General features: G+C 45.9%; 1 protein-coding gene and 2 pseudogenes across 1 annotated transcript; 1 reads left to right on the top strand and 2 right to left on the bottom strand.

Annotated features, from left to right (window-relative positions):
* The window catches only part of LOC136513299 (uncharacterized), a 218,825-nt pseudogene extending 210,666 nt beyond the window's left edge, over positions 1 to 8,159 (bottom strand).
* LOC136513300 (putative disease resistance RPP13-like protein 3) lies at positions 11 to 8,201 on the bottom strand (annotated as a pseudogene).
* A 4,056-nt stretch (positions 8,202 to 12,257) lies between these two features.
* Positions 12,258 to 12,818, top strand: LOC136513670 (disease resistance protein PIK6-NP-like). Its single transcript, XM_066507633.1, has one exon. It carries the CDS (start codon positions 12,258 to 12,260, stop codon positions 12,816 to 12,818), a length of 561 nt encoding a protein of 186 aa, XP_066363730.1.
* The last annotated feature ends 15,181 nt before the right edge of the window (positions 12,819 to 27,999 follow it).

Raw genomic sequence — 27,999 nt, 5'->3', positions numbered from 1 at the left:
TTGTCCCAAGGTCGTTGTACATAATAAGATAAGAAAATACAATGCCCACTATCCAATTATGTTTTTTTGAAAAAAAAGAAGAACAGAGATGGGGAGGGAAATGTCTCACCCACTAGCAACGTGCATATTTATTACAAAATAAGGAAGTCCTCAACGACATGAAAACACTAGTCTTAGATATATAGATCTTGAGGAGATCTGACGATGGATGGTGTACACATAACTGGATGGGTGCATAAAAAATCAGTTCCACTTGACTGAATATGTATCTAGCGGCCAAGCAAAAATATTTAACTAAGTCTGCTACTGCTAACATCACGGGATGGACGTTGTTCTGAGGTGACGTCGCTCCCCACTTGTACGTCGTCTGTATCCAACGGCTCCAGCACAAGAACTGCACCATCGCTCATGCCCACTGCAATCTGGTTTGGCTTCCACGGATGCGTAGCGACAACTGTGGGATAGACGGTTTCACCATCCCTGGGAACAAGAGAGGTAACAGAAACAAGACGTTGGTTACCAGAATTGAAACTACCACTCACAAAAAAAATAGGAACTGCTTGAAACTCTACACACCTGGATATTGAAGATGGTATGTAGGCAGAGGGTGCTATCCTGCACTTTAACGTAAGAGATTTTGCATCGAATATTCCAATTGCACCATCACGAAATCCAGCATAGACCAACAAAGAACCAAGTGAGTATACCGCACTTGAAATTGGGGAAAGGGGTGCATCTCTTGGGAACCACTGCATTGTCAAGTTATGGAAGGTTAAATATCAGTGTGTAATGGGCTTATTATAATGCATCGATACAATTAGGAGCATTCTACAAGCATGATGTAAATCATGTAATATGTTAGTACTCCGACTCAATAGACAAGACTGCATATGATTACCAAGAGATGCAAATATATTGTTATGAAAATGTTGTGAATGACTTACTGAGCGCAAGCATTCCAATTGCCAATCATAGATCACCAACTGACTCTCATGAACTACTAAAAGATGTTTTCCATCATAGTTAAACTGCACCACTGTATCACCAACTAAAGCACCGGAACCATTAGATGGATGTTTGATGTATCTTGATTCCTTCTTCTCCCAACCATAAATGCCCCAAACACATAGCTGCAAATTTCATTTCATTGCAAAAAAACAAGAAAAGAATGATTCAGAAAGAAACAATATTGTATTTTTAGATATTTATACCTTTTAGAAAGTGGAGTGTATTTATAGATCTTTATTTATTTTAGAAAATGGACTAATGGATGGTATGAAATGCGACTAACATAATGTTGGGGGAGCATACCCCAGTTACCCCACAACGCGGCTTACGTCGGAGGAAAGCGCACTTCATGGCCCAGTAGGCCACGACCCATCATCCGCGTAGCGCCTCGACCACTCGCTCCACCCAACCACGCAGTCGGGTCGAGATACGAGGCACGACCTCGACCACCCCGAGCCTAGGCTGACCGTCAACGGATAAGACCAGGGGAGGTTGGCGCATTCAATGCGCCTGCCACAACGAGACGTGCACGCACCGCACACCCACTCAGACGAAAAGGACGACGACCACCCAACAGACCGTGGGGCCTTAGGATGCATCGACCACCCTTCGGACCGCAGGGTCTTGGGGTGAGGCATCACCCCTCGGATTGCTCCCCCACCAATTCAAAAGGCCACTCCGTGGCCAGGCAATGTCAGGATATGGCACGGGACTGCTCAAACACTATATGACTCGATGGGCAGGTGTACGGCCACGCTCACCGTAGAGCACGGGTCTCACGTCCAGGGACTTGACTCCTCAGAACAGGACAAACAAGTTGACCCCTGACGACCCGTGTGTGGGATGAAGCCTCGCCGCCCCCTTCATGATCAGGAGGGCGGCCGGTCAGCAGAGGACGACAGCCATAGACTCAAACTAGCGTATGACGCCCGCCGAGGGCAGTACGCGCAAGGACGAAGGCCACGACTCGCACTATGTGCCCACGTCCCATAGGACTACAAGAGGACAGCCACGTCCCGCACTATGCCGCTATGGCACACCATACTAGCCATGACCCGCACTGTGCTGCTATGGCGCACCATACCTCGACGTGGAGAACGGGAACCCGTGATGACATCCGAGCATGCAACAGAAGCTGGGACAAGATGCAAAGGGCCCACGGACCGGGCTCGCCTACCGCCACCCTCCCCTCGAGCTCTCGACCACTCTGGTCGTGGGAACCCTTTCCTTTCAATTGTCACTCGGTCCCCGAAAGCATAAGGGAACCGGGCATTCATTCTAGCGGATGGAAAAAAAGGAAACACTCTCTATGGCTCTGGAGGGAACGATCTATTCTCTCGAGTCCTCTCACTTCTGAACCCACGCTTCCGAGCACCCCCATTGTAAGCCAACTGAGTACTTGGACAGAGAAACACGAACTCGAACCCCTCTGAGACCGTAGGGCTCCGGCCTGAAACAGTATAATCTCCCCATGTCTTGAGTGGTTCCATCGATTCCTAGAGCTGCGCGGCACTAAATTTACTGGTCGGTTCACAAAACACCGACACATAACATTTGACTGTATTTAATTCAGCATCCCTTAAATTTATAAGCAAAAACATAATCGCTAGTCCTAATTTTGATATATATTAGAATTCACACCTGAGCATCAGCACCTGAAGATACAAGCACCCCCATTGATTGCGAAAATGCTAGTCCAGTTATCTTTTTGTGATGACCCGTGAGCACAATTGTAACCTGTTCAATTCGATTAAGATAAGTTGATATTTTGGCACGTCGATGTTAAATATAAGCTAAATGGTAATTAGTACACTAAGCATAATGTTCCACACAGGAAGAATCCATTATCGTTAAAAATTCTCAAATTTTTAAATGTCGAGCTAACAACATATGTATGGTTTATGAAGGTTTTTTGGGTCATATACCACGAGGTACTTACTACTCTTCATATTGTTGATGGGAGCTACCACAAAGTTGCCATGTAATATGTGTACCTTGTGGTATCTGCTCAAAGCCCGCAAAAAGTACATAATTTGTTATGTCAAAAAGATCATATGTCAAAAAACATTTACGATCTCATGATCCTAGTACATAAGTAAAACATGAGTGGATATATAGTCTGAAACGAGAGCACATTATTTTACAATGGGTACATTACTGCATTTCCAGTGAGAACCATATATAATGACTTTTGCCAATACTCTGAGATTCATGGAAACAGGGGATGATAGATTCACGTTTAATACTCACTTCGTCTATATGGCCATTGTAGATTTGAATTGAAGAGTCCTCCCTTCCAATAGCTATGATGTTATTGTTTAACGGGTAGAATGCAAGGAAAGTTGCAGCAGGTGATGGTGCCATGAAAGTAGTCATGACCTATATATGAGAGATTGCACAAGATCAGTGAAGCCAAAGAAAGGCCATGGTGCAACTACAAAATAAAGATTATTTTACGGAAGTTGTCATGCATGATTTGTAAGAAATCAATCATGGAATTAACCACTTATTGTTATAGACAACTGAAGAAGACATACCTTGAATGTCACCATGTTGAACAATGAGACTTTGCCACCAGAAGCAGAAATTAGATACTGGTTATTTCTGGATAGTGCAGTGCAGGCTGTTGCTTCTTTAGGGTCATTACCATCAATGGTGTCGTTTGTCATTGGAATGCCATTTTTCGGTTGCCATAGTACAGGTGGAACAGATTTGGTTGACTAACGAAAAGTAATGATGGATGGTTTTTAGAAAACAACAAACAGAACTACAGTGTTGAAATCTTAAGCTAGTGGTCCTATCTAACCTTGCCACGTGGATTCTTGTCCCTGTGCTCCAATTTCCACAGCTTATGAACAGCATTAGAGCTGAGAGCCAAAAGTGCCCGCCCATTATTATCTGTGTACAACAAGCGCATAACCTACAAAGAAAACAAATAAAACACAATGCTTATATATCAGAATTATATACTGCTCTGAATATGTCCATAACAGTCTTAAATTCTACCGAATTGTTCGGTGTGTGCTATGTCATGAAAATCATAAGCACACGAACAGATACTGATGTGTGATATTCCTTGCATTAATTTAAATGGAAGATATACATGCAAACGTTGCTGAACATACTTTGCTTGAAGATGCGGTCGGATCTGGCATACGCAGTATTTGAATTTGTCCTGAGCCAACGATGTCCGCCAACTTCCAGTCCTTGGTTACTAATTCCATACATGCCTACCATTTGTTCGATACGGTTAGCAAATAAATACAAATATATTGAACTGCAAGGAAAAAGAAAAAAAAAAGCACGTGCACACTCGGCTGGCCACTCATGAATTCCCTGTCATCATCATAGAAACATGTACAACATACACATTCCAAAACTGAGTGCTTTTCCTTGCATTTCTAATTACGTTCCTTCAGTAGTTAGACACCACAATTCATAATGTTATGAATGAATCTGCCTTGAGCCACGCAAACACGGCCAACCGGTTGGCAGACTATGGCATTTGTGAGACAACACGGCCAACTCGGTGACATGCATGCCTGGCCACTGCAATCCTGCGTGTTTGGATCGGAATCTGAGCTATAGGCAGCAGATCTAGCCGCTGGTGTTCAGAATGAATCTGAGCCAAAAACAAACAGGCCCTACATGCATGCAAGCGAGAACAAGACAATCGGGATATTTTTACGTTAACTATCACGGCCCACCCACCCTTACTTAATACGGAGTAACTATTTATTTAGATAATCTATGTTGCCCTTGCGCGGAGGAGAACCCGATTGAGCTAGGACTAATAATAATTCAAAGGAGAGGATGTATGAGATAAACATTTTATTGTGACCATTATACAGATAGAAAGACAGGATAGATAGGAAGCTAGCAATAGTAAATCAGAGCCAGTAGCATTTGAATTTTGAAAGCAAGTTCAAATGTGCATGCATGATCAGTTCATCATACCTTTTGGTAGGGTGAGATCATACATTCTGGGTCTACCCTGTTGGTTAGAAGGGTGGGATGTTTTGGATGGACTGCGGCCGCGTGCTCCAATGCAGCCTCCGCTTCCTCCACATCCCAAATACTGGCACCTTCACAGTTCACTTCGGCTTTGACTCGCTGGAGCGAACTTGTTCCGAGGTTCTGGAAGCCAAGCATCTTGTCAAAACCAAGCTGCAGGTTCTCGTCTTTTAGGGACCGCACATGGACACCAAACTCAAGGGATTCAAGACCTGGCATGATAGTATTATTAGATTGTACCCTGCTGCTGTTGCACTCGCTGCCGCGCACATCAAACCTGATAAATGAACCGAGTATCTTTAAGAATCTCAACTTGCGGAAGTAGCCAACACCTTCAGCACGAAGCTTTATGCTAACTAATTTGGTGCCAGTCAAATGCAGTATGAGGCAACTAAGCTCTGGCAACTTGGCAAGGGTTTCCATGTCCTGGTCTTCCACAGCTACCACTAGCAGATCCAGATAGCATAGGTTTGGAGCAAGCGACGAGTTAATCCACGCCGGCAGTGCAGAGAACACCAAGCAATCCAAATGCAGGAAACGGAGATGCCGACAGGAGACCGATCCTGCATTGACGCTCTGCCCGTGCCAGTCCTTATCTGTACATATGCCCGAAATCTGAAGTTCCTGGATATTGTGCAGATGGCCCAGGGAGTCCAGCAAAGCACTCCAGATGCTCTCACTGATCCTAGCACGAATATTAGCCTGGAGCACCCTCAGTTCCCTCAGCAGACCTAGCTCATTCACAAAATGCATTGTATCATCTTTTTCACACCATACACACAGCTCTTGCAATGATGTCAGCTTACCGATCAAACCAGCCGGCACTCTTGCCTGGAAAGCAGGGCTACATCGTAGGCAAACAAGTTGCGTCAGAAGTCCCACCTCCTCGGGCAGCTCCTTTATTCAGCTGTTCCGTAAATCCAGTGTTTGCAGAAACCTCAGGTATCTTACCTCCCCAGGCAGCTCAGTGATGATAGGGATACCCACTACTCTGAGGTACCTCAAGTGAAGTAAACTCCCAAGATGATCCAACACATCTTTGCCGCAGTCTATGGAAACAGAACATTCTATCATCTCTACTACACGTAAAAATGGGAGGCGTGGACATAATGCACCAAAATTGCACCGACTGGCAAAGATGGATCTCACTCTCTCCACAGCGATGTTAGCCAGCTGGCCAACGTTGTGCTCTTCAACACACTGTAGGGCTAACCTGCGAGAAATGCTCCGCTGAAGTTTCTGTCGCTCACAACCATTCAATACAGTGACAAAATTTACTTCACTTGACAATTGATATATGTATCAGATCAAGAACCATATCATGAACCGAGCAGGCATCAACGTACCCTTCATGTCTTCTCTCCTGTGCCTGGATCAAGTTTCTATTTATCAATTCATTAAAGTACCTCTCCCCGAGCTCAAATAATGATCTTGCACCTGCATCTGCTCCTTGTTCCTCAGAGATGAAACCTTCAGCCATCCACATCCATATCAATCTATTTTTCTCTATGATACTATCTTCCGGAAATATGCTTAGATACAATAAGCAAGCCTTCAGATGTGAAGGTAGATCATAGTAGCTAAAAGACAATATCCTTCTGGTATTATCTACGTCATCATTGCCTTTATGCCCAAAACCAATTGAGTTGTAGACCTCAGACCAGTCCTCTCCTGGTTTACTAGCCAACAAACTGGCAATTGTAATGATAGCAAGTGGCACGCCGCCACATTTCTTCAAAATTCTTTCACATGTCTCAGCCGAAAGACTATCGAAATACTTCCCTTCACCATCAACTATTCTTGCGTACAATAATTTTTCAGAGTTATCATGAGAAAGCGGCTGTATTTTGTAAGCTTCATCAGCATATGCGGCAACTTCAGAAATGCGTGTAGTGATCACAAGTCTACTTCCACAATTACTTTCTTGCAGAACACATCTGACTAATATCCAGGTCTTCTTGTCCCATATATCATCAATAACAATGAAACACCTACACATTTACATGACAGCGTAATTACCTTCATGAGTTGGTAATTAAAATGAGAAAGCATATAAAGAACAGAGCAGTGGCATTATCGACCATAAAAAAGAACAGGTGGTTGTAGATTTGTATTTCATACAACTAGTTATGCTTACTGCTGAAAATACAAATTTACTTCTTTATGATTCTTTTAAATCAATTGTGTATGGATCCAAGATTACTGTAGTAATTTATAGACTTGAAGTGGAACATGCTAGCTCCTTCCAGCCATAATGTAATATATAAAATAAATAAGATATAAGGAAAGAATTGTACGGCTACGTACTTACTGAAATATAATTAAGTCTCTATATATGCATGTATGCAGTGACCAGCATTGTGTTGAGTGATTAAACTCGTACCTCTTTTCCTGGACGAATTCCTTGAGTTCGTCCATGAGTTGCTTTTCATCCATATTCAAATTCATGGACTTCTCCTTATCAAGGCCAACAAGAATGTCTCTAAGGACTTTCTTGATGTCAGGGTTTCGACCCACCGGAATAAAAGCCTCCCACCTGAACCGCGGTTTAAGCTGGTCATAGACAGCTTTTGCAAGAGTAGTCTTGCCCAGTCCTCCAAATCCAACAACAGAGACTATCTTCATCTTCTTAGGACCAGACGCATCACCGCCGTCGTCCCCTAGGGACAGCATATCTATGAGCTCATCCTTTGGTCCCTCAATGCCAACAAGCTCTGTTGCACTCTTGTACAGATTCAAGATGCGAGGGTCGATGGTCGTTGCTGGCTTGGTGACAATGCTGTCGGGTGTTTTGAACCAGTCACGCCTTGCTGCCAACTCCGCAAGCTTCTTGTAGATTTCTTGGATCTGGCTAGAGATTTTGCGGCGAGCCTTGCTCTTCTCGAACAGCCTGCGCACCCTTTTGAGGAGGCGCAGGAGCATGTGTGGCTCAGTAGCCTCATTAGGGTCTTCAACGCGCACCAGGAATGTGTGGAATGACAGCCACATGACAGCCACATGATCGGTGTGGGTGCCGCCTGCGGACAGCAGCTTGCATTAGTGGTAACACAGTAGTAAGGTGGGCTCACCCAGATTCACCGCCTGTTCTTGGTCTGAGCTCTGTAGCACGAGAAACCCAGACAGGGCGCCGAGGAAGCTGCGCGCGCAGCAGCTGGATCTTCACGCCCCTCGCAATGGTGGCTCCCAATTAATTACTCGTCAAATCATAGTAGTATATATAAATACCATCTGATTTCAATCAGCCGTGAGACCCATGTATAAATGCGCTCCACTTTCTGTGGGCCGTGGGGGCTCACACTCTGATTTCTGTCAGCCATGAGACTGGTGCGTTGCAGAATCACATTGACTCAGGTCTTGTTTAGTTTAAAAAAGTTTTTCTAAAAAGTACTATAGTAATTATTACATCGAATCTTACGATACATGCATAGAGCATTAAATATAGACAAAAAAAAAACTAATTGCACAGTTTGGTTGGAAATCGCGACACGAACGTTTTGGATCTAATTAGTCCATGATTCAATACTAATTGTCAAATAAAAACAAAAGTGCTATAGTAGCTAAATTTCTAAATTTCACCCGACTAAACAAGACCTCGTGATAAAAGCAGGGACACGCCACGCTAGGCCGTACCACGGGGCACATGGGGCTATGGCCCATGGGGGGCAGCCTTTGGTTTGTCGGACGATTTGACGAGGTGCCGCACCAATGCAAGGCGATCCGTCTGGGGCAATGACGTGGTGGTGGATTGGTTTGCGACATTGAGCTCTGTCGTGTAATCAGACTCCGCTTTGGAGATCGGTTATAATTGGTTAATAACTAGTCAAAGACTTAGCCAAAATATTAACATTCCTATTAGCTCTTCTATTTAGATATGTAGATATAATTTTAGCTATTTTTTTAGATAATGGATTCAATAACTTGGCCTCTATATGCACGAAGGATATACAAAATCAAAAGGATATCAGAGCACTTAGTCTCACGTCTCAACAAAGGCCCCGTTCGCTTCGCTGAAAAAACATGCAGAAACACTTTTTTCGGCTGATTTGTTGTGAGAGAAAAATATTATTCCGGCTGAAAAGACAAGCCAAAAAGTATGGATTATAAGACAAACGAATAAGGCCAAAGAGGAGAACACACAACACAAAAGGAAAAAAAGAAACTATGACCTCGACGCATCCCTGCTCCCCGACATCCTATCCTGAAACGGCCAGATTCGATGAGTGGAAGTTGTCAAGTCGCCACCGCCCCTAGTGTGCCATTGCTGCGAACCTTCACTAGTGCCATCTTTATACTCTTCAAGTGAGATGACACCACAAGTCACCACCTAAGGCCTACCCACGCGCCCGCCTAGGGACGCGACGCGCGAAGCCTAGAGGACGCCCGCGCCATCTAGGACTCTCGGTCCGCACAACATGTCACCAGTAGCCTAACCCTAGCCGCCCCCCCCCCCCCCGATCCCCGGTTGTCTTCTCATGGGGTGATCTGCCAGCGGCGCGCCGCCTGAGGCTCGCTCGCTCGCCCGCCTGGAGGCCGACCACGCCTTCTGGGACTCTGGGTCCCCACAGCAAGTCACCGGTGGCCTAACCCTAGCACCCCAGAGCCCCCCGCTTCTTATGGGTGATCTCCTGGCTGTGCACCGCCTGAGGCCCGCTCGCACGCCTGCCTGAGACGCCCGTGGCCCCTATCACCCGGCCGGCAGAGTAATTACCTCTGGTATCAAATAGGTTCTAAATTATTAACTTGTACGTTAGCAATCAGTTACATCTATTATTTTATTTGGTCGTTAGAGCAATCAATCAATTTACTTTTGGTCTAGTGATGATAAACATGTCACCTGTGTTAGGTATGATGAATCTCGTTTTTATTAGTACTCATCAATCAAATGCTACTCCCTAAATACTATCTGATTGCAGCGTGCCGTTCACGGAGCTCCAGTGGCCCTCTCTCCCCTCCAGGGGGCCCACACTCTGGTTTTCGTCGTGGAGGAGCCTGTGCGTCCTAATCCCTCGGTCCTTAAATATATGTCGTTTTCGTTTTTAAATAAACAACTTTGATTAAATATATATTAAAAAATATTAATATTTATGATACATAATTAGTATCGTTAGATATATATTTAAATCTAGTTTTTTAATAAATTTATTTAGAGATAAAAATGTTGCACGTATTTTTAATAAATCGAGTTAAAGTTATCGACACGTAAATCGTGGCGACTAATATTAAGGGAGAAAGAGTAGTACTGGGATACACAGTGGCTTTGAAGAAACCTGTCGTGATAAAAGCACTCCTACTAGGCATGCACATGGCTTGTGCAGCACAACCTCGCACGCTTCACCTCCGATCCATGACCTCTCCAGGAGTGGACAAAGGCAAAAACCCACCCACTGTCACAGCAAGGAAGCGATGATCTGATTGTACTAAACATGATCTGATTGCAATCAGCCATAAGGCTGCCCCCTTCCCACTTTCGGTGAGCCGTGGGGCTCACACTCTAATTTTTTTTATCGGTATAACTTGAACTCACACACTCCACACACACCACACGTATACACGCGTGCGCGTCCGTACACACACAAAGAAGATGACGCCTCTTGTGCACGGAAAACGCGTACGCGTGCGTGTACCTTGAAAATTCTGAAAATTTTATAGAAAAAGATGCAATCACTAGGTTTTAAGTAGCGTTTTTCTAGACAACCCTACCACTAAACCACAGGTCCTTTGGGCAACACTCTGATTTTTTGCTGCTATTAAACTAGTGCGTTCAGTAGAGATAGGAGCACAGTGACTCGTAGTAAAGCAGTCGTCACTGGACTCGCCACGCTTGGCCGTACCTAAGAGCACATGGGGCCATGGCCCATGGCACATGGCGGACAGCCTTTTTTTTTTGACGAATTGATGATGTGCCGCAAATGTGGTGGTGGATTGGGTTCTCACGGAGAGCTCGTAGCAGCGGCGGCATTGAGCTGTGTTGTGCAGCCAGCGTGCACCACCTTAGACTCTGATCTTCTTGTTTGGAGCTTGGTCACGGTTAGTTATAACAATCAGTTAAAGACTTTTAAAAGAAAAAAAATACAAAATTCTAGCTTTCTTTTATTTTTATGCGTGTTTTTCAGTTAAAAGATTAGCCTAACTATTAGCTCTTATGCTTTTCTTTTTCGAATTAAACAGTACAACACAGACACTCACAACACACATACATCCACCCCTATGAATGTACGCACGTAAACCCTACCCTTATGATCATCTTCAAAGACTGAGCCAGAAAATCCTCGAGATTGATGAAGTCACCACAGACGTCTCGCTGTCGACGGAAACGTCGTCTACCACCGAAAGCACAACGCCGTTAAATCCTAAAAAATCGCTCTCACGCAGAACATGAGGTGCTATTGGGGATCTTGTAAACACTAGTTTATACACTAGAGGTGATTTTAGCTAATTTTTAGGTAGCTAGCAATCAGCTAGTATCAAATAGCAGACCCTAACTTGTACGTTATGAATGAATTACAACTAATATTTTATCTGGTCGTTAGAGCAAAAAAAAAAAAAATCAATCAATTTACTTTTGGTCCAATGATGATAAACGTGTTACGTGTGGATGATTCTCATGTTTATTAGTACTTATTATCAATCAATCTGATTGCAGCGTGCCGTTCACGGGGAGCTCCAGTGGTCCGCTCTCCCCTCCCGGAAGGGGGCACACTCTGATTTTTGTCATCGAGGAGCCTGTACGTTGTAGTACTAGGATCCACAGTTACTTTGAAGAAACCTCGTCTCGTGATAAATAAAAGCAGTGGTCAGTGCACACTCTAGGATCAACGGGCACATGGTTGCGCAGCCTTTTGGTTTGGTTTGGTCTGGTCTTTGGTGGATGAATTTAATTTGATGATGACGTGCACAGTGCTTGATATCACTGTACCAGCAAGGAAGCAACCTCCTCATTTCCATCCATGCATGGACCTGGACTGTGCTTGTGCCCATCCGTTCTCTCTCGAGTCATGGCCAGTTTCTTCCTGCGTTCTCACACTAAGACCGTCTCCAACCATGAGAGCGCAAACATGAGACATATTCCTCATTTGAGTCACCTACAGGGAAAAAAGTCACGGACCCAAATCCCTGTTCTCCAACAACGAACCCAAAACAAGCTCCGTCGCTGCGGCGTACAGCGGCGGCCGGACGCGCAGAGCAGTTAGCAGCGCACCGACGTTGTGACCGGCGCGGTGAGCACGCTGCTACCCATGCTGGGCGACCTGCTGACGCGGGAGTACCAGCTGCAGGCGAGCGTCCGGGACGACGTCGCGTTCCTCAAGGCGGAGCTGGAGAGCATGGAGGCCGCGCTCCTCCAGATCTCCGAGGCGCCGGCGGACCGGCCGCCCGACGCGCAGGACAGTCTGTGGGCGTGGGAGATCCGGGAGCTCTCCTACGACGTGGAGGACTGCGTGGAAGCCTTCCTCGTGCGCGTGCACCACCACGCGCCGGCGCCGGCGCCGCCCGGGGACAGGGACCTCCTCCAGGGCCTGAGGGGCCTCATCGACAGGGGGCTCGGCCTGCTCAGGAGGGCCAAGATCCGCCGCGACATGGGCGCTGAGGTCAGAGACATCAAGCGACGCGTCGTGGAGGTCGGCGAGCGCCGCGTCAGGTACAAGATCGACAGCACGGGAGAGACGCAGCAGCAGAGCGGGCGGGAGACGAAGAAGAAAGCGAAGCAAGCGCAAGAGGACAAGGGGGCGGAGAGCGGACGGACCGCGGGAGGCGCCGCCGCCGATTCCGCCGCCGCGTCGGGACGGAGCGAGCGATGAAGAGGATGGGGAATGGTGCGTTCTTTTTTCTTTTCTTTGTTTGGCCGACGGACGACGGATCAGATATGCGTCGTCTCTCTGTCGAGACGTTTATTTGCGTTGCGGTTCGGCTTCGACGCAAAATGCGTCGTCAGTTTGGGTGATCCGTTGGAACGTATTTTCGGTACCTAAAAACACTGTGAACTACCTATTATGTGTTTAGGTTGCGTCGTTGGAGATAGTCTAAGGGAGGTGCTAGGGTGGGCATTGTCATTTTGTTACAGCATCTCTACCACTAGCATCTAAATTATGGTGTCTATGCTTGATTGAGTGTCTTTCTTTTACTTTTTAGAGTCCTATTTTTCTAGTTTTCATGGCTCAATTCCAATAAGAGCCCCTAAATCAGCTCCTATTCTTCTCTCTTTTCTTATTTTCATTCTATGTCCTATCTATTTGCCACATTAGAAATAGAAACAAAGTAATTATGACTTCATATAGAAGACTAATTCACATCAACAAATTCTAACATGCCAATTCAAAACTAAATTCGAAACTTTCAAAAGAACGAGAAAACATGGCTCAGTCAGACAGGCCGGCTTTGAAAGTTAGCAAGGCCAGGTTCTCCTATTTCATTGTACAAAACATAAACCTGCCTTAAGTCAAGTTTCCCCAATCCGAATAAAAAACTATAAAACATGTACATTTTAATATGAATATGTTTCCTAGTGGCTTAAGACGACCACCTCTCTATATATACAATAGACGCATGGCTAATTGAGGTCTCCAATCAATTAAAATAAATCAATTTACCTTACTTTTTACTTCTTCAAACTCTAAACTTTTCCAACCCCAATTACTTGTTGTTCTGCGCTTTTCTCGCTGAGCTTCGTAGATGATCTAGGAGGCTTTACTAGCAAATATGTTTCCAAATATGGTTTCTCGATGTTTTCTACTGGCCAATATATCCGAATATTCCACACTGAGAAGACCAAACATCCAGTTCAACCTTTGACGATCGAGAAGGGTTCCCAAACACTGTGCACCTCCGCAGTGGTCATGTCTCGAGCTATCTCCGACGTCGTCTGCTGCACCAGATTCGCCACCCTCTTCACGCCCAACTTTCGTCTCTTGGACTTCGACAATACCCTCTCCCACCGCTCCTTCAGTTCCTTGTGTTGGCGCGGTCACCGCGCGCGTGTGTTTGGCCACGCTCGGCTGGTCACTATGGCTGACAGCCCGGGCTTGCAGCTGCTCCTCCTCACTGCCACTGGCGTCGCTGCTGGTGCCCTTGGGGCCACCCGTGTTCGCTCGGTTGCTCGGCTCTGCTCCGCCAGCAGCCGTAGTTGTTGCGCCGTTGTGCGCACACCGCCTCGCACATGGGTGCCACGACGGCGCCTGTCTCTCTCTGCTCTGTAGGCGCTGCGTCAGTACAGGACCGAGGCCGCTGCCTTTCGCACGCGCGCCTGTTCCCGCTTGGGGTCAACCGTGCCCTGTCGAAGTGGCGCAGAGCTCTCGCGCACGGCACATCGTGGCAAGCCGCTGCTGGCCTCGCCCTGCGCCGCATGAGGAGTTGCCGTCCCCTCGCCTTGTTCTTTTCTGTTATATGGCTACGCGACGCATCGTGCTGTCCCTTCTCTGCACCTCTCGCGTGCACGCTGTTGCGGCCACCATGGACGGTCAGGTAGGACCGAGCCGCACCAAAGCAAAATTCGCAGCGCCTAGTCATTTTCAACGCAATTACTCACGCCAGGTGGTAGTACTGGAGTCCTGCTACCGCCCAATCATCTCCGGCCTTCAACTGAGCCCGACCGAGCTCCAATTGGTCATTTTCCCCTCCGCTGTGTTATTAAGGCCAAAACCGGCCATGGTCGAGGGCAGCCACCCGCCGCACCACCTCTCGTCAATCCATCTTCACCACGAGTTCTGCCTTCACCTCCACTTCACCCTACTTACCCCACTTGCACTGCCACTGCTTTCTCGGCGCCACTGACGCTGTCGCGCCACCACAATCCATCGCTGGACTTGCCGTGCGCGTGGCCGGACGTGCCCGGTCCATCCCCGGTCAAGCCACCACCACAAGTAGATGTGGGGTGAGTTGCTGATGCCCACCCATTGGTTCTATCACCTCGGTTGTACCTAGACTCACTAGAACACGGCCGCCACCGCCGCAGGGTGTCCGCCACGGTGGAGGGAGCTCCTGACCGCGTCCCCGCTCATCTCTTCACCACCCATCGATTCGCGTCTGCATCTAGGTGAGCATCGGCCCCTTAGAGGGGGCGTGGCGGTCCAGTGCCATCGCCACCACGCTGGTGCGCGTGGGGGTGGCTGGAGGACCGGCCCATGGTAAAGAAGCGAATGGGGAGGGGCTTATTTGTAAAAGATAAGTCTGTAGGAATAGTGTTGCGGACCTTGGGGTGAATCATCGATAGCTCAAGGGTGTTTTCGCAAAAGTTACCAACACGCGTGGGCCTCCCCGTCTCGGGCCGTTTCCGCGCGGATGGGCCATGCCCCGCGTGGGCCGCACCAGCGGGTTGCGCGTACGCACACTGCGTGTGTGTGGGCTGCGCCGCTCGCTCGTGGGTCGCATGCGTTAAATTCATTTTTCATTTTTATAGAAGATAGAAATAGCTTTATATTTTACATTCTAAGTTGAACTTTGGAAATGAATATCAATTCATATAAGTATCCAAAAATTATGAAATAAATTCTGTTGAGTTCCTAAAAATATCGTCTACCTGATAGTATGGTTAGTTTATATATATCTGTGTTGATGCTAAGGTCTATTAAATCATTTAGAAGTGTTAATGTTACTTAGGTTAATAATTGTAGGAATTTTTGTGGCAAATTGGTAATAGCTTTAGCCATGAAATTTTTACAGTAGGTTCATTAGATTATTATGTACTCTCTGTAATTTTTGTAGCCTTAGAATAGGTTGAGAAATATGGTGGCTAAGTACTCCTTGTTATAGTATATATATTAAATCGGTAATAAGAATAAGGATGCCTTTAGTTGCTAAGATAATACGTGAAATATTTCATACCTGTTTAGTGGCAATAATAGGTAACTTAGAGTCTTAGTCAATAGAGTTAGCTTAGTTGCTTGGTAGATGCTATGGCAGAACCGCCTAATCTAATGTCTCTCAGGAATGCTCGCCTTCCATTAGACACTAAGCACCCAAGGGAGAACACTAAATTACATGGTCCCGTCGGGCACACCCTAGGGGAGAACCCGAAAATCCACATTTTCCCATCAGGATCACAAATGAGAGAATAAAGCTTACATTATTCTTAACCATTTCTTACATCACTTTTAATACAACATCAGAGTATAATAATAATTATTATAACAGCGGAATATAATCATATTATCAAAGTTATGAATAATTTATTGTATCAGCGGAATATAAACATTTGATTAGAATTACAGCGAAAATAAATAGATATTCATGGCATGATGAGGCATTAGTATATAACCTATGACGACAGATTATAAATCTTTCATTTATAAAAACATTTGGTGAGAGTTGTAATAAAAACTACGATCGCAGCGTAAATGAAATCCTCTCTGAGCCCACCAGGAGGAATCCACACATAAAGGTCAGCTCAAGCCTCCACCTGTTACCTGCAACAGGGGGAATTAAACCCTGAGTACTCAACTGTACTCAGCAAGACTTACCCGACAAGAGAAAAGAAAAGACTCCAAGGATATACAAGGCTGTCTGGCTTGTGGGTTTATTGCATTTATAGGAAGCATTACTAAGCGTGCGTCCTTACATTCGATTTTTATTAATAGCCGCGTTGGTTCATTAACTAACTATTCTATGTAAGCACCTATACTACTTTCAAGCAGGTGGTCAGCAATCAGACTTCCTTTCCATTCCATCTTTCATCTTTCAGTTCTTACTACTGTGCTAGGCCGTACATGAGCCGTACCGGATTTTCTAGCGATTCACGAATCAATGGCCCCAGCTGTGTACCCTGAAAACACACGCCCTGCTTGTACCCAAGGCACAAGCAGGACCAACCCATCACCCTCCTATCCCGGGTGTCCAGGTCCCTGTCCAAACTGGGACTCCAAGCCCCCGCCCCTGAGTCCCGGTCTCCGGACGGTGCAAGGACCTCCTCCACCAAAAACAAACCCTAACAGTCGGTTCAGAAAGAGCCGGATCCGCGACAAGAGAGCAACAAGTCTTCCAAGCACCCATACCCAAGTATGTGCTCGGGATAATAAGTCTGTGACTTACCTAGAGCCCTATGCAACGACCGGTCCTTAACCGACACAGACAGGGAAAGCAGTGTAACCAAGCTATGCCCCGCGTCCACGGTGACACAACCTCTTACACCCACCAATACCCAAACCATATCCCTACCCGATCACCAATTTTCTTTCCACCATTTATATTTTCCAGTGATAACAATTCAGTAATATATTTCCTATCTCTCGCGAGTGACAGGCAATCACTCGATTTCTACTGGAGTCCTGTAGCATAGCATTCTACACGATCCTGTCATACTAGTAAGACTCATAGGATATATATATATATATATATATATATATATATATATATATATATATATATATATATACAAGTGGGTTTCATTCTGAAAGGATCAAGATGCCCAAGAGGGAGGTTAATTGGGCTAATTCTAAATTTCTTTGCAATAATTAAATCCTACGGTTAGCCCAATTAACCCCTTGTGCCTAGAAAGTGTTTCTAAGTGTTCTACCGCACAAAAGACTTACAACCTAAGTTCCAATCCTACTCTAGCATGGCAATTCTATTAATATAAAGACAAGTATTGAATTGCTCAAAGTAAATGATCAAAGTAAATGGAGAGAGAGAGGAACGCGGCGATGTTTTGCTGAGGTATCGGAGAGTCGCCACTCCCCACTAGTCCTAGTTGGAGCACCCGCGCAAGGGTGTAGCTCCCCCTTGATCCGTGCAAGGATCAAGTGCTCTCTATGGGTTGATTCTTTGACACTCCATCGCGGTGAATCACCCACAACCGCTCACAACTTGAGTTGGGTCATCCACAAGCTCTCCGGATGATCACCAAGCTCCCAAATCACCACCAAGCCGTCTAGGTGATGGCGATCACCAAGAGTAACAAGAACGAACTCTCACTTGACCACGACAAGCCTAATGAGAAGGGCGGATACACACTTTGCTACTCTTGATCTCACTAATGAGGGCTCTCTTTGGGATTCTCAAATCTCAATCACCTCACTAGGACCTTGCTCCTCTTGGCACTCTCTAAGGTGTTTCTCAGCTGTTGAAATGAGCAAAAGTACCCCCACACATGAGTGGAGGCTCTATTTATAACATGGGCTGAAAAATGAACCCTTATGTGCTTATGCGGGGTGACCAGACGCTCCGGTCAGTATACCCCGAACTCCAGTGTTTACAGTGTGACCAGACGCTGGCAGCGTCCGGTCAGCACTGACCGGACGCGTTCAGTCATGATTTTCCCTCTCTAGAACCTTATTGGAGTCGACCGGACGCTGCCTCTCAGCGTCCGGTCACTTGACCTCTCAGCATCCGGTCAAACTAGACGCAATCACCTTGGTCAAATGAATTGACCGGACTCTGAGCCAGTGTCCGGTCACACCGGAGCCAGCGTCCGGTCTCCATTACCATGACCTAACTTAATTGCCTCTACAAAACACATGTTAGTCATAGTAATCTTGTATTGTCATTAATCACCGAAACCCAACTAGGGGCCTAGATGCTTTCAATCTCCCCCTTTTTGGTGATTGATGACAATACCACCTCGAGTATGTGAAAGAGTTGAGGTTTTTAACATGCTTGGATCATATAAGCTCTTGTCAATAAGAACAAAAGGGTTAGGCGAGCTTATATGAACCAAGCCAACATGATGTACTCTAAAGATATGAATTAAGCATGAGTACAAGTAATAAAGCTCATTTGCATCGGAGTAAAACGTGGAAGCAAAGGCAAATGAGCATTGCACAAGTGATATGACATATAAATAATTCAAAGTAGAGAGCACACATGTCATATATCACGATCACGTAGATATCACTATCATATATATATATATATATATATATATATATATATATATATATATATATATATATATATATCACACGATGAATGCATAATAGTGTATCACACATAAAAACTCCAAATGTAATATATAAGCTAATATAATAACTAAGCTCCCCCTAAATAGTCGCTCCCCCTAAGACTATCATACTCGAACCCTCTCCCCCTTTGGCGTCAAACACCAAAACCTAAGGGTCGCTCGGCGGGGCTGCGGCGAACAAGCCAGGCGCTGAGGTATGAGGAGCGAGGTGGAACTGGGTGCCATCATCGTCTGATCCTGAACTATGAGCTGTCTAACCCTCTGTAGCTGGTAGGGATGCTAAAGCAGTCTGGGTCAGATCAGGAACTGGTGCTGCTGTAGGCTGAGCTGGTATAACTGAAGCAGCCGGCTCTGATGATGCCACTAAGGAGGGGAGCGTCTTTGTCGTCGCTGTGATAGGTGCAGCCCTAGAAGGACCTGGAACATGCAGGTATGGAGGAGTGGGCTACCCTGTCAACTCACTGAAGGAAGCACCAAGGCTCCTGGACACTGTGGTCTCTGGCTCTAGCAGCGATGATGTCTCAGCCGGTGTGAAGCCCGTACGAAACGGTGTGAACTGCGGGGCTGGCACTGACGTAGCAAACCACTGGGACACCTGCTCTATCGGTGAAGCATACTGTGCTGGTGGCTGTCCCTGACTCTAAAGCCCACTAGGCTATAATGCTGGAGTCATGGAAGTGGTGGCAGGCTGACCGAGCTAGGGCGAAGGCTGTGGCGGTGGGGCCCTAATCGCTGTCACTACATGCTGCATGAATCCGAGAAGCTGCTGCTGCATGAGGATCTGCTGCTGGTGCATAGCCTGCTGCTGCTGCTGTAGAGCCTGTGTCTGCTGCTGAATGACTAGCTGCTAGCACTGAAACTCGTCCTACGGAGTCTGGAACTGAGCAAAATGTAGCAGCTGTCTCCTGAGCCTGTCGTGCCTGGTCCTGCCTCATCCGCTCAAGTATAGCCAGAAGAGCAGGGTCTGTCTGCAGGGCAGGTGGCACTAAACTAGAGCTACTGGCCTCAGCATCATGTCGTCGTGGAGGCATATGAGGAACGGGCTGGTAGTCATCATCAGAATTATCACTGGCTCGCTAGTGACCAACCCCTCCTACTGAGCAAGCTGCTCCTCCTTTGTAGCTGCAATACCCCTGATAATATCATCCTGCTGGGCTACAGTCTCTGGCACCTTAGGATGACGGTGAGGCTGACTGGGTGCTGTAGGTGTACTGTGCCTGATCATCTGTGTCATGTTATAAGCAGGGAACTCTGTTGTGGCACCACTATACTCAGCAAGCATGTCTGGCGGCCTCACTGTGACTGCTCTATGGATAAGGAATGTGATCCAATGAGCATAGGGTAGCTGCCTGTGACCTCTGAAGCCCTCAGCTATAGTGTCCTCCATCTCTGACAGAAGAAGATCCCAAATATCAAAGACTGTCTGCTGCATCAGAGAGTTGATCATCCACAACTGTATGCGAGTCAAGCCCTCTCGATACCCCATCCTCGGTAGCAATGTCCTCCTCATGATAGCCTCTAGCACTCTAGCAGTAGGAGTAAGGTCACTGGGGTTCCTACGCGACCCTTCATCGAAGGGCTCGGTGAAGCAGTGGCGAACCAAGTCAGTAGGGGGCACATTACCACCATGTGGATGTCTAGGAGGCGCTGTCTGTCCATAGCAAACCTCATGAAGTCTGACTGGCTGCTCCTGAAACCTCAGTATCTCCCTAACCCTAGTACTCGTCAGCCAGTAGTCTCTGCCTCTGAATGCAAAGTGAATAAAGTTATGGTGCGGGTCAATAAAGAGAGAAGCATAGAACTACTGAACCCAAGATGGAACATATAGTCTGGTCCGTCCAATCAAATCTGATACCCCGGTAGATATGTAAGGTAGGGGTGAATGTGCTCTCCAGCTACTGCAACTATAGAGTCAATGTGGCACACCCTCTGAGATCTGAAAACTGCCCCACTATTGAGATAAGCATTGTAGAAATCTTCCTGCAGAGGCGTGTAGAAACCCTCAGATGCTCTCTCATCTCTCCTGGGTGGAAACCACACCTCAAAGTCTACGAACCTCAGCTGCTGCACCTGCTTGGCCGTGGCGGCCCTCAAGTTAAGATGGGTCACTGGAGGCGGACCCTGTGGTCTGGGCGGTGGACAAGAACCCCTCCGCTGTGTATCCGGCCTAGGTGTAACTAAACACGGGTACGACCAGAGCGGCGTAGCTGTGACTGTGGTGCCTACTCTATCTCCTCTGCCTGCTGTCCCTCCTGACCCTCCTGAGTCTGTTCTGCTGGCGGTGCCTGCTGCTGTGACTCCCCCTGAGGCTAAACCTCATCAATAGTATGACGCCGTCCTGCAACCATGACGGTTCTAGGTGGACCACCATGAAGGCGCTCAACACGCTCGATTCCCTCCATCGCTCCTGGTGGAAGCGGATCTGCAATAACAACTCCACTGCGTGCACCTCCTCTCTCGGCACCCTCTGCGGCCTCTGCAACTGCTGCTGCTCTAGCTGTCTCTACATCTGGGTACTTGCGCTTCTTTGTTGCAGTCTTCTTTGTCGTCTTGCCTTTTGGATCTGCAGGCAAGTGAGGCGGACGCCTCAGATCCTCATCCCCTGGACCACCTTCGACATTCTTCACACGAGCCATCTGAAAATCTGAAGAAAAACTACCGCTGACAAAGATCGACTGCCACTGACACTTCTGAGGCTTGGCCTCGATCCGTACTCGTGAGCTTGGCCCCAAGTTAACTGACAACTGCCACACGATCTCAACGGCACCGACTCGCTGCACGATGGAATAGATAGGATATACAAATAAATACAATATACCTAATAGATGCGAAACCCTAGGAAGCAAGCAATTTAGATACGAAATTGAAACGACTGGCTTGCTACCTGACGAACCGGCGATCCGATGAAAAGATAAGCGACATGTGGGGAACCACCGAATCTAGGGTTAGGGTTTGCAGTGAGCAGTGAATCGACGGCCCTGGATGTAATTGAAATCAGTGCTGTGATGAATAGCAAGGTCATGGTGAAGTTGCGATATGGATGCTAGGGCACGACGGCAGGGTCTTACCGGCGCTATGCAGAAGCTAGGGCTGGATCAATGCAGAACTAGGGCACGGCGTAGACATCGGCGCTGGAGTGGGGCTCGACGGCGTGCTAGGTGGCTTTGGTGCAGCGCAGACGAGGCACGGCGGCCCGAGCTATGGAGACGCGGGGCAAGCAGCGGTGATGCTCGGGAGCAGTACTGGCGCAGGCGGAGCTTGCACGGGGTGGTGCAATGTGGGCACGGCGAGCTCTAGAGCGCGGCTTGGCAGGAGGCATGCGGGATCCATGGACAGAGCTGGTGCGTGGAGCAGGGTAGCACGGCGGCGGGAGCTGCGGTGGTGAATCTAGCGAGATGCGGCGGTTCGGGCGATGTTGGCGCGGCATGGGAGAAGAAATAGGATTAGGTTAACGCTCATCAGGATTATATGGTGCCCCACGAGTCCAGAAAAAGAAATGGGAAAAGAGCTCTGATGCCGCACGTTCTCTACTGACCGGACGCTCCGGTGGCAGCGACCAAACGCTGCCACCCAGCGTCCGGCTCGATTCTAGTAAGGTCCAAAACCCTGGAATCGCGACTGGACGCGTCCGGTGGACACCGAACGAACGTAGCCAGAGTCCGGTCACCTAGCCTTGATGTATTCATGAACGACTAGACACTGAAGCCTCCTTCTGACCGGACGCTGGGAAAACACTGTTTCAGCGTCCGGTCACTCCTGCGCAGCAAGTTCACCTCCTGTGAACTGACCGGACGCTGGACATCAGAGTCCGGTGCAGCGTCCGGTCACTCTTTTTCCAGCAAATCTTCAATGTCCTTCGTGCTGCCTATTCCCAATCAAGTCGCAACTCAAATAAGATCCAAATAAACACCAATTGGGACTGATGTGAGTGACCTCTCTCAAACCCTCATAGTTTTTCAAAATATTTTGCCTTAGGCTATAAATCTTTTTAAGAAAATAGGCAATAAGAGGGCGATTTAAGATAGAGGACAAAACAACATTCATGCATATGCAATACAATACTTGAAAGTAAATCTAGTAGCTTGTCAAGTTTGATCCAAGGTTAAGCTTCTTCACACGCTTTTCGGCGGTTATCTTAACCAGTGTTAGACAAGCCCTATATGCATTATAAAGCATTAAGCATGTTGTATATTACAATGCAATGCAAGGGACAACACAAGCTCAATTTTTAGTGAAGTTACTAAAATCAAGAACATTGAGCTCATTCCGCAATCTACAAAATGTAGCCTCATCTAGCAGTTTAGTGAAGATATCCGCCAATTGATCCTCGGTCCTTACACCTTCTAGTGATATATCATTTTTAGCAACATGATCTCTAAGAAAGTGATGACAGATATCTATGTGCTTGGTGCGAGAGTGTTGAACCGGAATTATTTACAAGTTTTACTGCACTTTCATTGTCGCACAAAAGAGGTACTTTATCTAGAACTACACCATAGTCTAGCAAAGTTTGTTTCATGTAAAGTATTTGTGCACAACAAGCACCCGCGGCAATGTATTCCGCTTCGGCGGTGGACAAAGCCACACTATTTTGTTTCTTGGAGGACCAAGACACAAGTGATCTACCAAGCAAATGGCACCCTCCGGATGTGCTTTTTCTATCAACTTTGCACCCGGCATAATCCGAATCGGAATAGCCAATTAATTCAAATCTAGCTCCTTTGGGATACCAAAGGCCAATGCTTGGTGTGTGCTTAAGATACCTAAGGATTCTTTTTACGGCAATTAAATGTGATTCCTTAGGCTTAGCTTGAAATCTAGCACACATACACACACTAAACATGATGTCGGGCCTAGATGCGGTTAAATATAACAAGCTACCAATCATAGAGCGGTAGAGAGTTTGATCAACCATGTTACCTCCCTCATCTAGGTCGAGATGTCCATTAGTTGGCATTGGTGTCTTGATTGACTTACATTCATCCATCTTGAATCTCTTGAGAAGATCTTTTGTATATTTCTCTTGAGAGATGAAGATCCTTCTCTCATTTGCTTGACTTGAAAACCAAGAAAGAATGTAAGCTCACCAATCATTGACATCTCGAACTCCTTCGACATCAATTCACCAAACTCTTTGCAAGAATCTTCATTTGATGATCCAAAGATGATATCATCAACATATACTTGACAAATGAAGATATGCCCATCAAGCTTCTTGGTGAATAGTGTGGTGTCGACCTTCCCAATGGTGAAGCCCTTCTCAATGAGGAAGTCCCGAAGGCGCTCATACCAAGCTCTTGGGGCTTGCTTAAGCCCATATAATGCCTTGGACAACCTATAAACATGATTAGGATATCTAGGGTCTTCAAACCCGGGAGGTTGATCAACATAGACTAGTTCATTAATAAAGCCATTTAAAAATGCACTTTTCACATCCATTTGATATAATTTTATTTCATGATGTGATGCATATGCAAGGAGGATTACAAATGGCTTCTAGTCTTGCAACCAGTGCAAAGGTCTCTCCAAAATCTAAACCTTCAACTTGAGAGAACCCCTTTGCAACTAGTCTTAGCCTTGTTCCTCACAACAACACCTTGATCATCTTGCTTGTTTTGGAACACCCACTTTGTTCCAATGACTCTTGTACCTTTTGGCCGCTCTTCAAGAGTCCACACTTCATTGCGAGTGAAGTTGTTCAACTCTTCATGCATGGCATTTATCCAATCCGGATCTTGAAGAGCTTCTTCAACCTTAGTAGGCTCAAAGCAAGAGACAAAAGAGTGATGAGCAATAAATGAAGCAAGTTTTTGTGAACGAGTCATTACACTCTTTGATGGACTCCCTATGATGAGATCTTGTGGATGATCTTGTAGTAGAGGTGTATTTCTTCTATTGACCACTTGAGGAGGAGGTTGTGGAGCATCAACATCTTGTGCTTGTACCACCATTTGCTCATGGGAGACATGAGTGTCTTCATTTTCTACTCTCCCATCTGTTTTCACCATCTTGTGGTACACTTGATGAAGAGGGTGGATCAATTCACTTGTACATCATCTTCATCATCTTTAGGCTTGATGTCTCCAACTGGAATGTTCTTCATAGCCTCCCTCAATGGTTCATCACCTACATCATCAAGATTCTCATGTGCTCCTTGGGAGCCGTTAGATTCATCAAATTCCACATCATATGTTTCTTCAACCAAGCCGGTGGCATGATTAAATACTCTATATGCTTTGGACTTTGATGAGTAACCAACAAGAAAACCAATATCACAACGTCTTTGGAACTTCCCTAGGTGTTGCCGCTTCTTGTAGATGTAGCATTTGCAACCAAACACCCTAAAGAAGGAGACGTCCGGCTTCTTCCCATTGAGCAACTCATAAGGTGTCTTGCCAAGGAACTTTTGAAGGAATAGGCAGTTGGATGCATAGCATGCGGTGTTGATTGCTTCCGCCCATAGAGCTTCGGGGGTGTTGTACTCATCAAGCATTGTTCTTGCAAGAGTGATCAATGTCCGGTTCTTCCTCTCAACTACACCATTTTGTTGAGGAGTATACGTTGCAGAGACTTCATGTTTGATTCCAACTTCATCACAATAGGCTTCTATGTTTGTGTTGTCAAATTCTTTATCGTTGTCACTTCTAATATTTTTGAGCTTCACTTCAAATTCATTTTGAGCTCTCTTGGCAAACTTCTTGAAGCAAGATGCAACTTTGGATGTGTCATGAAGGAAGAATACCCATGTATACCTTGAATAATCATCAACAATCACAAGACAATAAAGATTTCCTCCCAAACTCTTGTATGTTGTTGGTCCAAATAAATCCATGTGAAGGAGTTCTAGCACTCTTGCGGTTGACATGAAAGCTTTTGTTGGATGGGTATTTGCAACTTGCTTGCCGGCTTGACATGCACTACAAAGCTTGTCCTTCTCAAACTTCACATCCTTCAACCCTCTCACCAAATCATTCTTCATTAGCTTCTTGAGTGAGCTCATCCCAACATGAGCAAGTCTTCTATGCCATAGCCACCCAAGTGTTGTTTTGGTGAATAGGAAAGTCTTCAAGTTTGCATCTTTGGAGGTGAAGTCCACTAGATATAGGTTGTTGTATCTAAATCCTTTGAATATCACTTGTTCATCATCCTTCTTAGATACAACAACTTCCTTCTCGGTAAACAAGCATTGGAAGCCAAGATCACACAATTGCCCAACGGATAGCAAGTTGAAGCTCAATGAAGCAACATATAGCACATTGGAGATTGAATGATCATTTGATATTGCCACTTTGCCCAATCCTTTAACCTTGCCCTTTGAATTATCCCCAAATGTGATTCTTTCTTGTCCATCTACTTCTTCATCTAGTGAGGTGAACATACGAGGATCACCGGTCATATGTTGTGTGCAACCACTATCAATAACCCAATGACTTCCACCGGTCTTGTAGTTCACCTACACACAAGAGATCAAGCTTTAGGAACCCAAACTTGTTGAGGGCCCTTCACCTTCTCAACAAGTGACTTTGCAACCCAAATTTTCTTAGGCCTATTCTTATTGGGAGGTCCTAAGAACATCACTTTCATCTTTCCACTAGAATCATTTCTAAGCATGTAGTGAGCATTGAAGGCAAAGGGTCTAGCATGCTTGGGCAAGGGTTGTGGTGGTGGAGTTTGGCACTCATGAGCAAAGTGGCCTTCTTGTCCACACTCAAAGCATCTCTTGGCTTGGCTTTGGCTTTGATTGTTGTTGTTGAGCTTGAGCCTTCTTCTTCTCTTGATTTGCCATGTACCCAATGCCACTTCTATCCATCTTCATGACGGTGTTCATTAGGAGCTCACTTTGAAGATACTTGCCTCTAGTGAACTTGCTCAATCCAATCTTGAGATGCTCTTTTTCCAACTTGAGCTTCTTGTTCTCTTCCTTGAGTGCATCACTACTTTTATCTTCCTTGAGTGCAACATTGTTTCTCTCTTCCTTGAGTTTCTTGTTTTCTTCTTTTAGCTTCTCATTCTCAAGAATCAAGTCACCATCATGATCAAGAGTTTCTAGCACAATGGTGTTGTGGATTTTGAACTCTTCAAACTCTTTCTTGAGCTTTTCATTGTCATGCTTGAGCTTGACATACTCATCATAGTCATTGCACTCAACCACTTGCTTGCCTTTGCCACTAGATCCTTGCTCAATGCTCTCATCAATGAAATCATCACATGATGTAGCTATATCAATCTTAACAACATCGTTAGTAGCATCATGTGGCTCATTGGGTAAAAATTCTTGAGCAATAACAAGATTGTCATGATTAATCTTGAGAGTAGTATATTCATCTTTTAGCTTGTTATGGCTAGTGATGAGCTCTTTGTGCACCCACTCAAGTTTATCATGTTTATCTTTAAGCTCTTTCTTAGAAGATTTGAGCTCCTTGAGTTTGGATGACATAGCATCATTTGCTTCTCTAAGCTCAACACTAGCATTTTTGGCTATGTCACATTTAGCTAAGAGAGAATCATTCTTAATCTCAAGCTTTTCATTTTTAGCTCTAGTCTTTATAATGATCTTAGTGTATTTCTTTAGCAATTTAGCAAGATCATCATAAGTAGGTGACTCATATTCATCATCATCGCTATCACTATCACTATCATCATTATGAGCATGATCATCACCACTACTATCATCATCATGTGATACCTTTCGTTCACCTTTGGCCATAAGGCATAGGTGTGTAGAGGATGATGGCGGTGGTGGCGGTGAAGATGATGAAGAATCAATAACAATAGCAGCCACCTTCTCATCGTCACTATCATCATCGGATGATCCACTAGATGAATCAATTCTGAGCCAATCACAGACGATGTAAGCCTTTCCACTCTTCTTCTTCTTGTGGAAGTCCTTCTTCTTGCCATCTCTCTTCTTGTATGGCTTGTTCTTTTTCTTCTCATCTTCATCTTCATTACTTGAGTCATCTTTCTTTCCCTTGTTCTTGTTCTTAAACTTGTCTTTCTTGGGCTTTGTGCATTGGTGAGCTAGATGACCAAGTTCTCCATAATTGTAGCAATCCATCTCGGAGATTGGCTTCCTTCTAGAGCTTGTGAAG

The sequence above is a fragment of the Miscanthus floridulus genome, chromosome 16 (genome assembly GCF_019320115.1).
Source record: "Miscanthus floridulus cultivar M001 chromosome 16, ASM1932011v1, whole genome shotgun sequence".
NCBI lineage: Eukaryota > Viridiplantae > Streptophyta > Magnoliopsida > Poales > Poaceae > Miscanthus > Miscanthus floridulus.
Note: the sequence above shows the minus strand (reverse complement) of the source record. Positions and strands in the feature narration are given on the sequence as shown.

Bases quoted from the DNA above. Each gene is read 5' to 3' on its own strand.
- LOC136513670 (XM_066507633.1), top strand. From the start codon at position 12,258: ATGCTGGGCGACCTGCTGACGCGGGAGTACCAGCTGCAGGCGAGCGTC.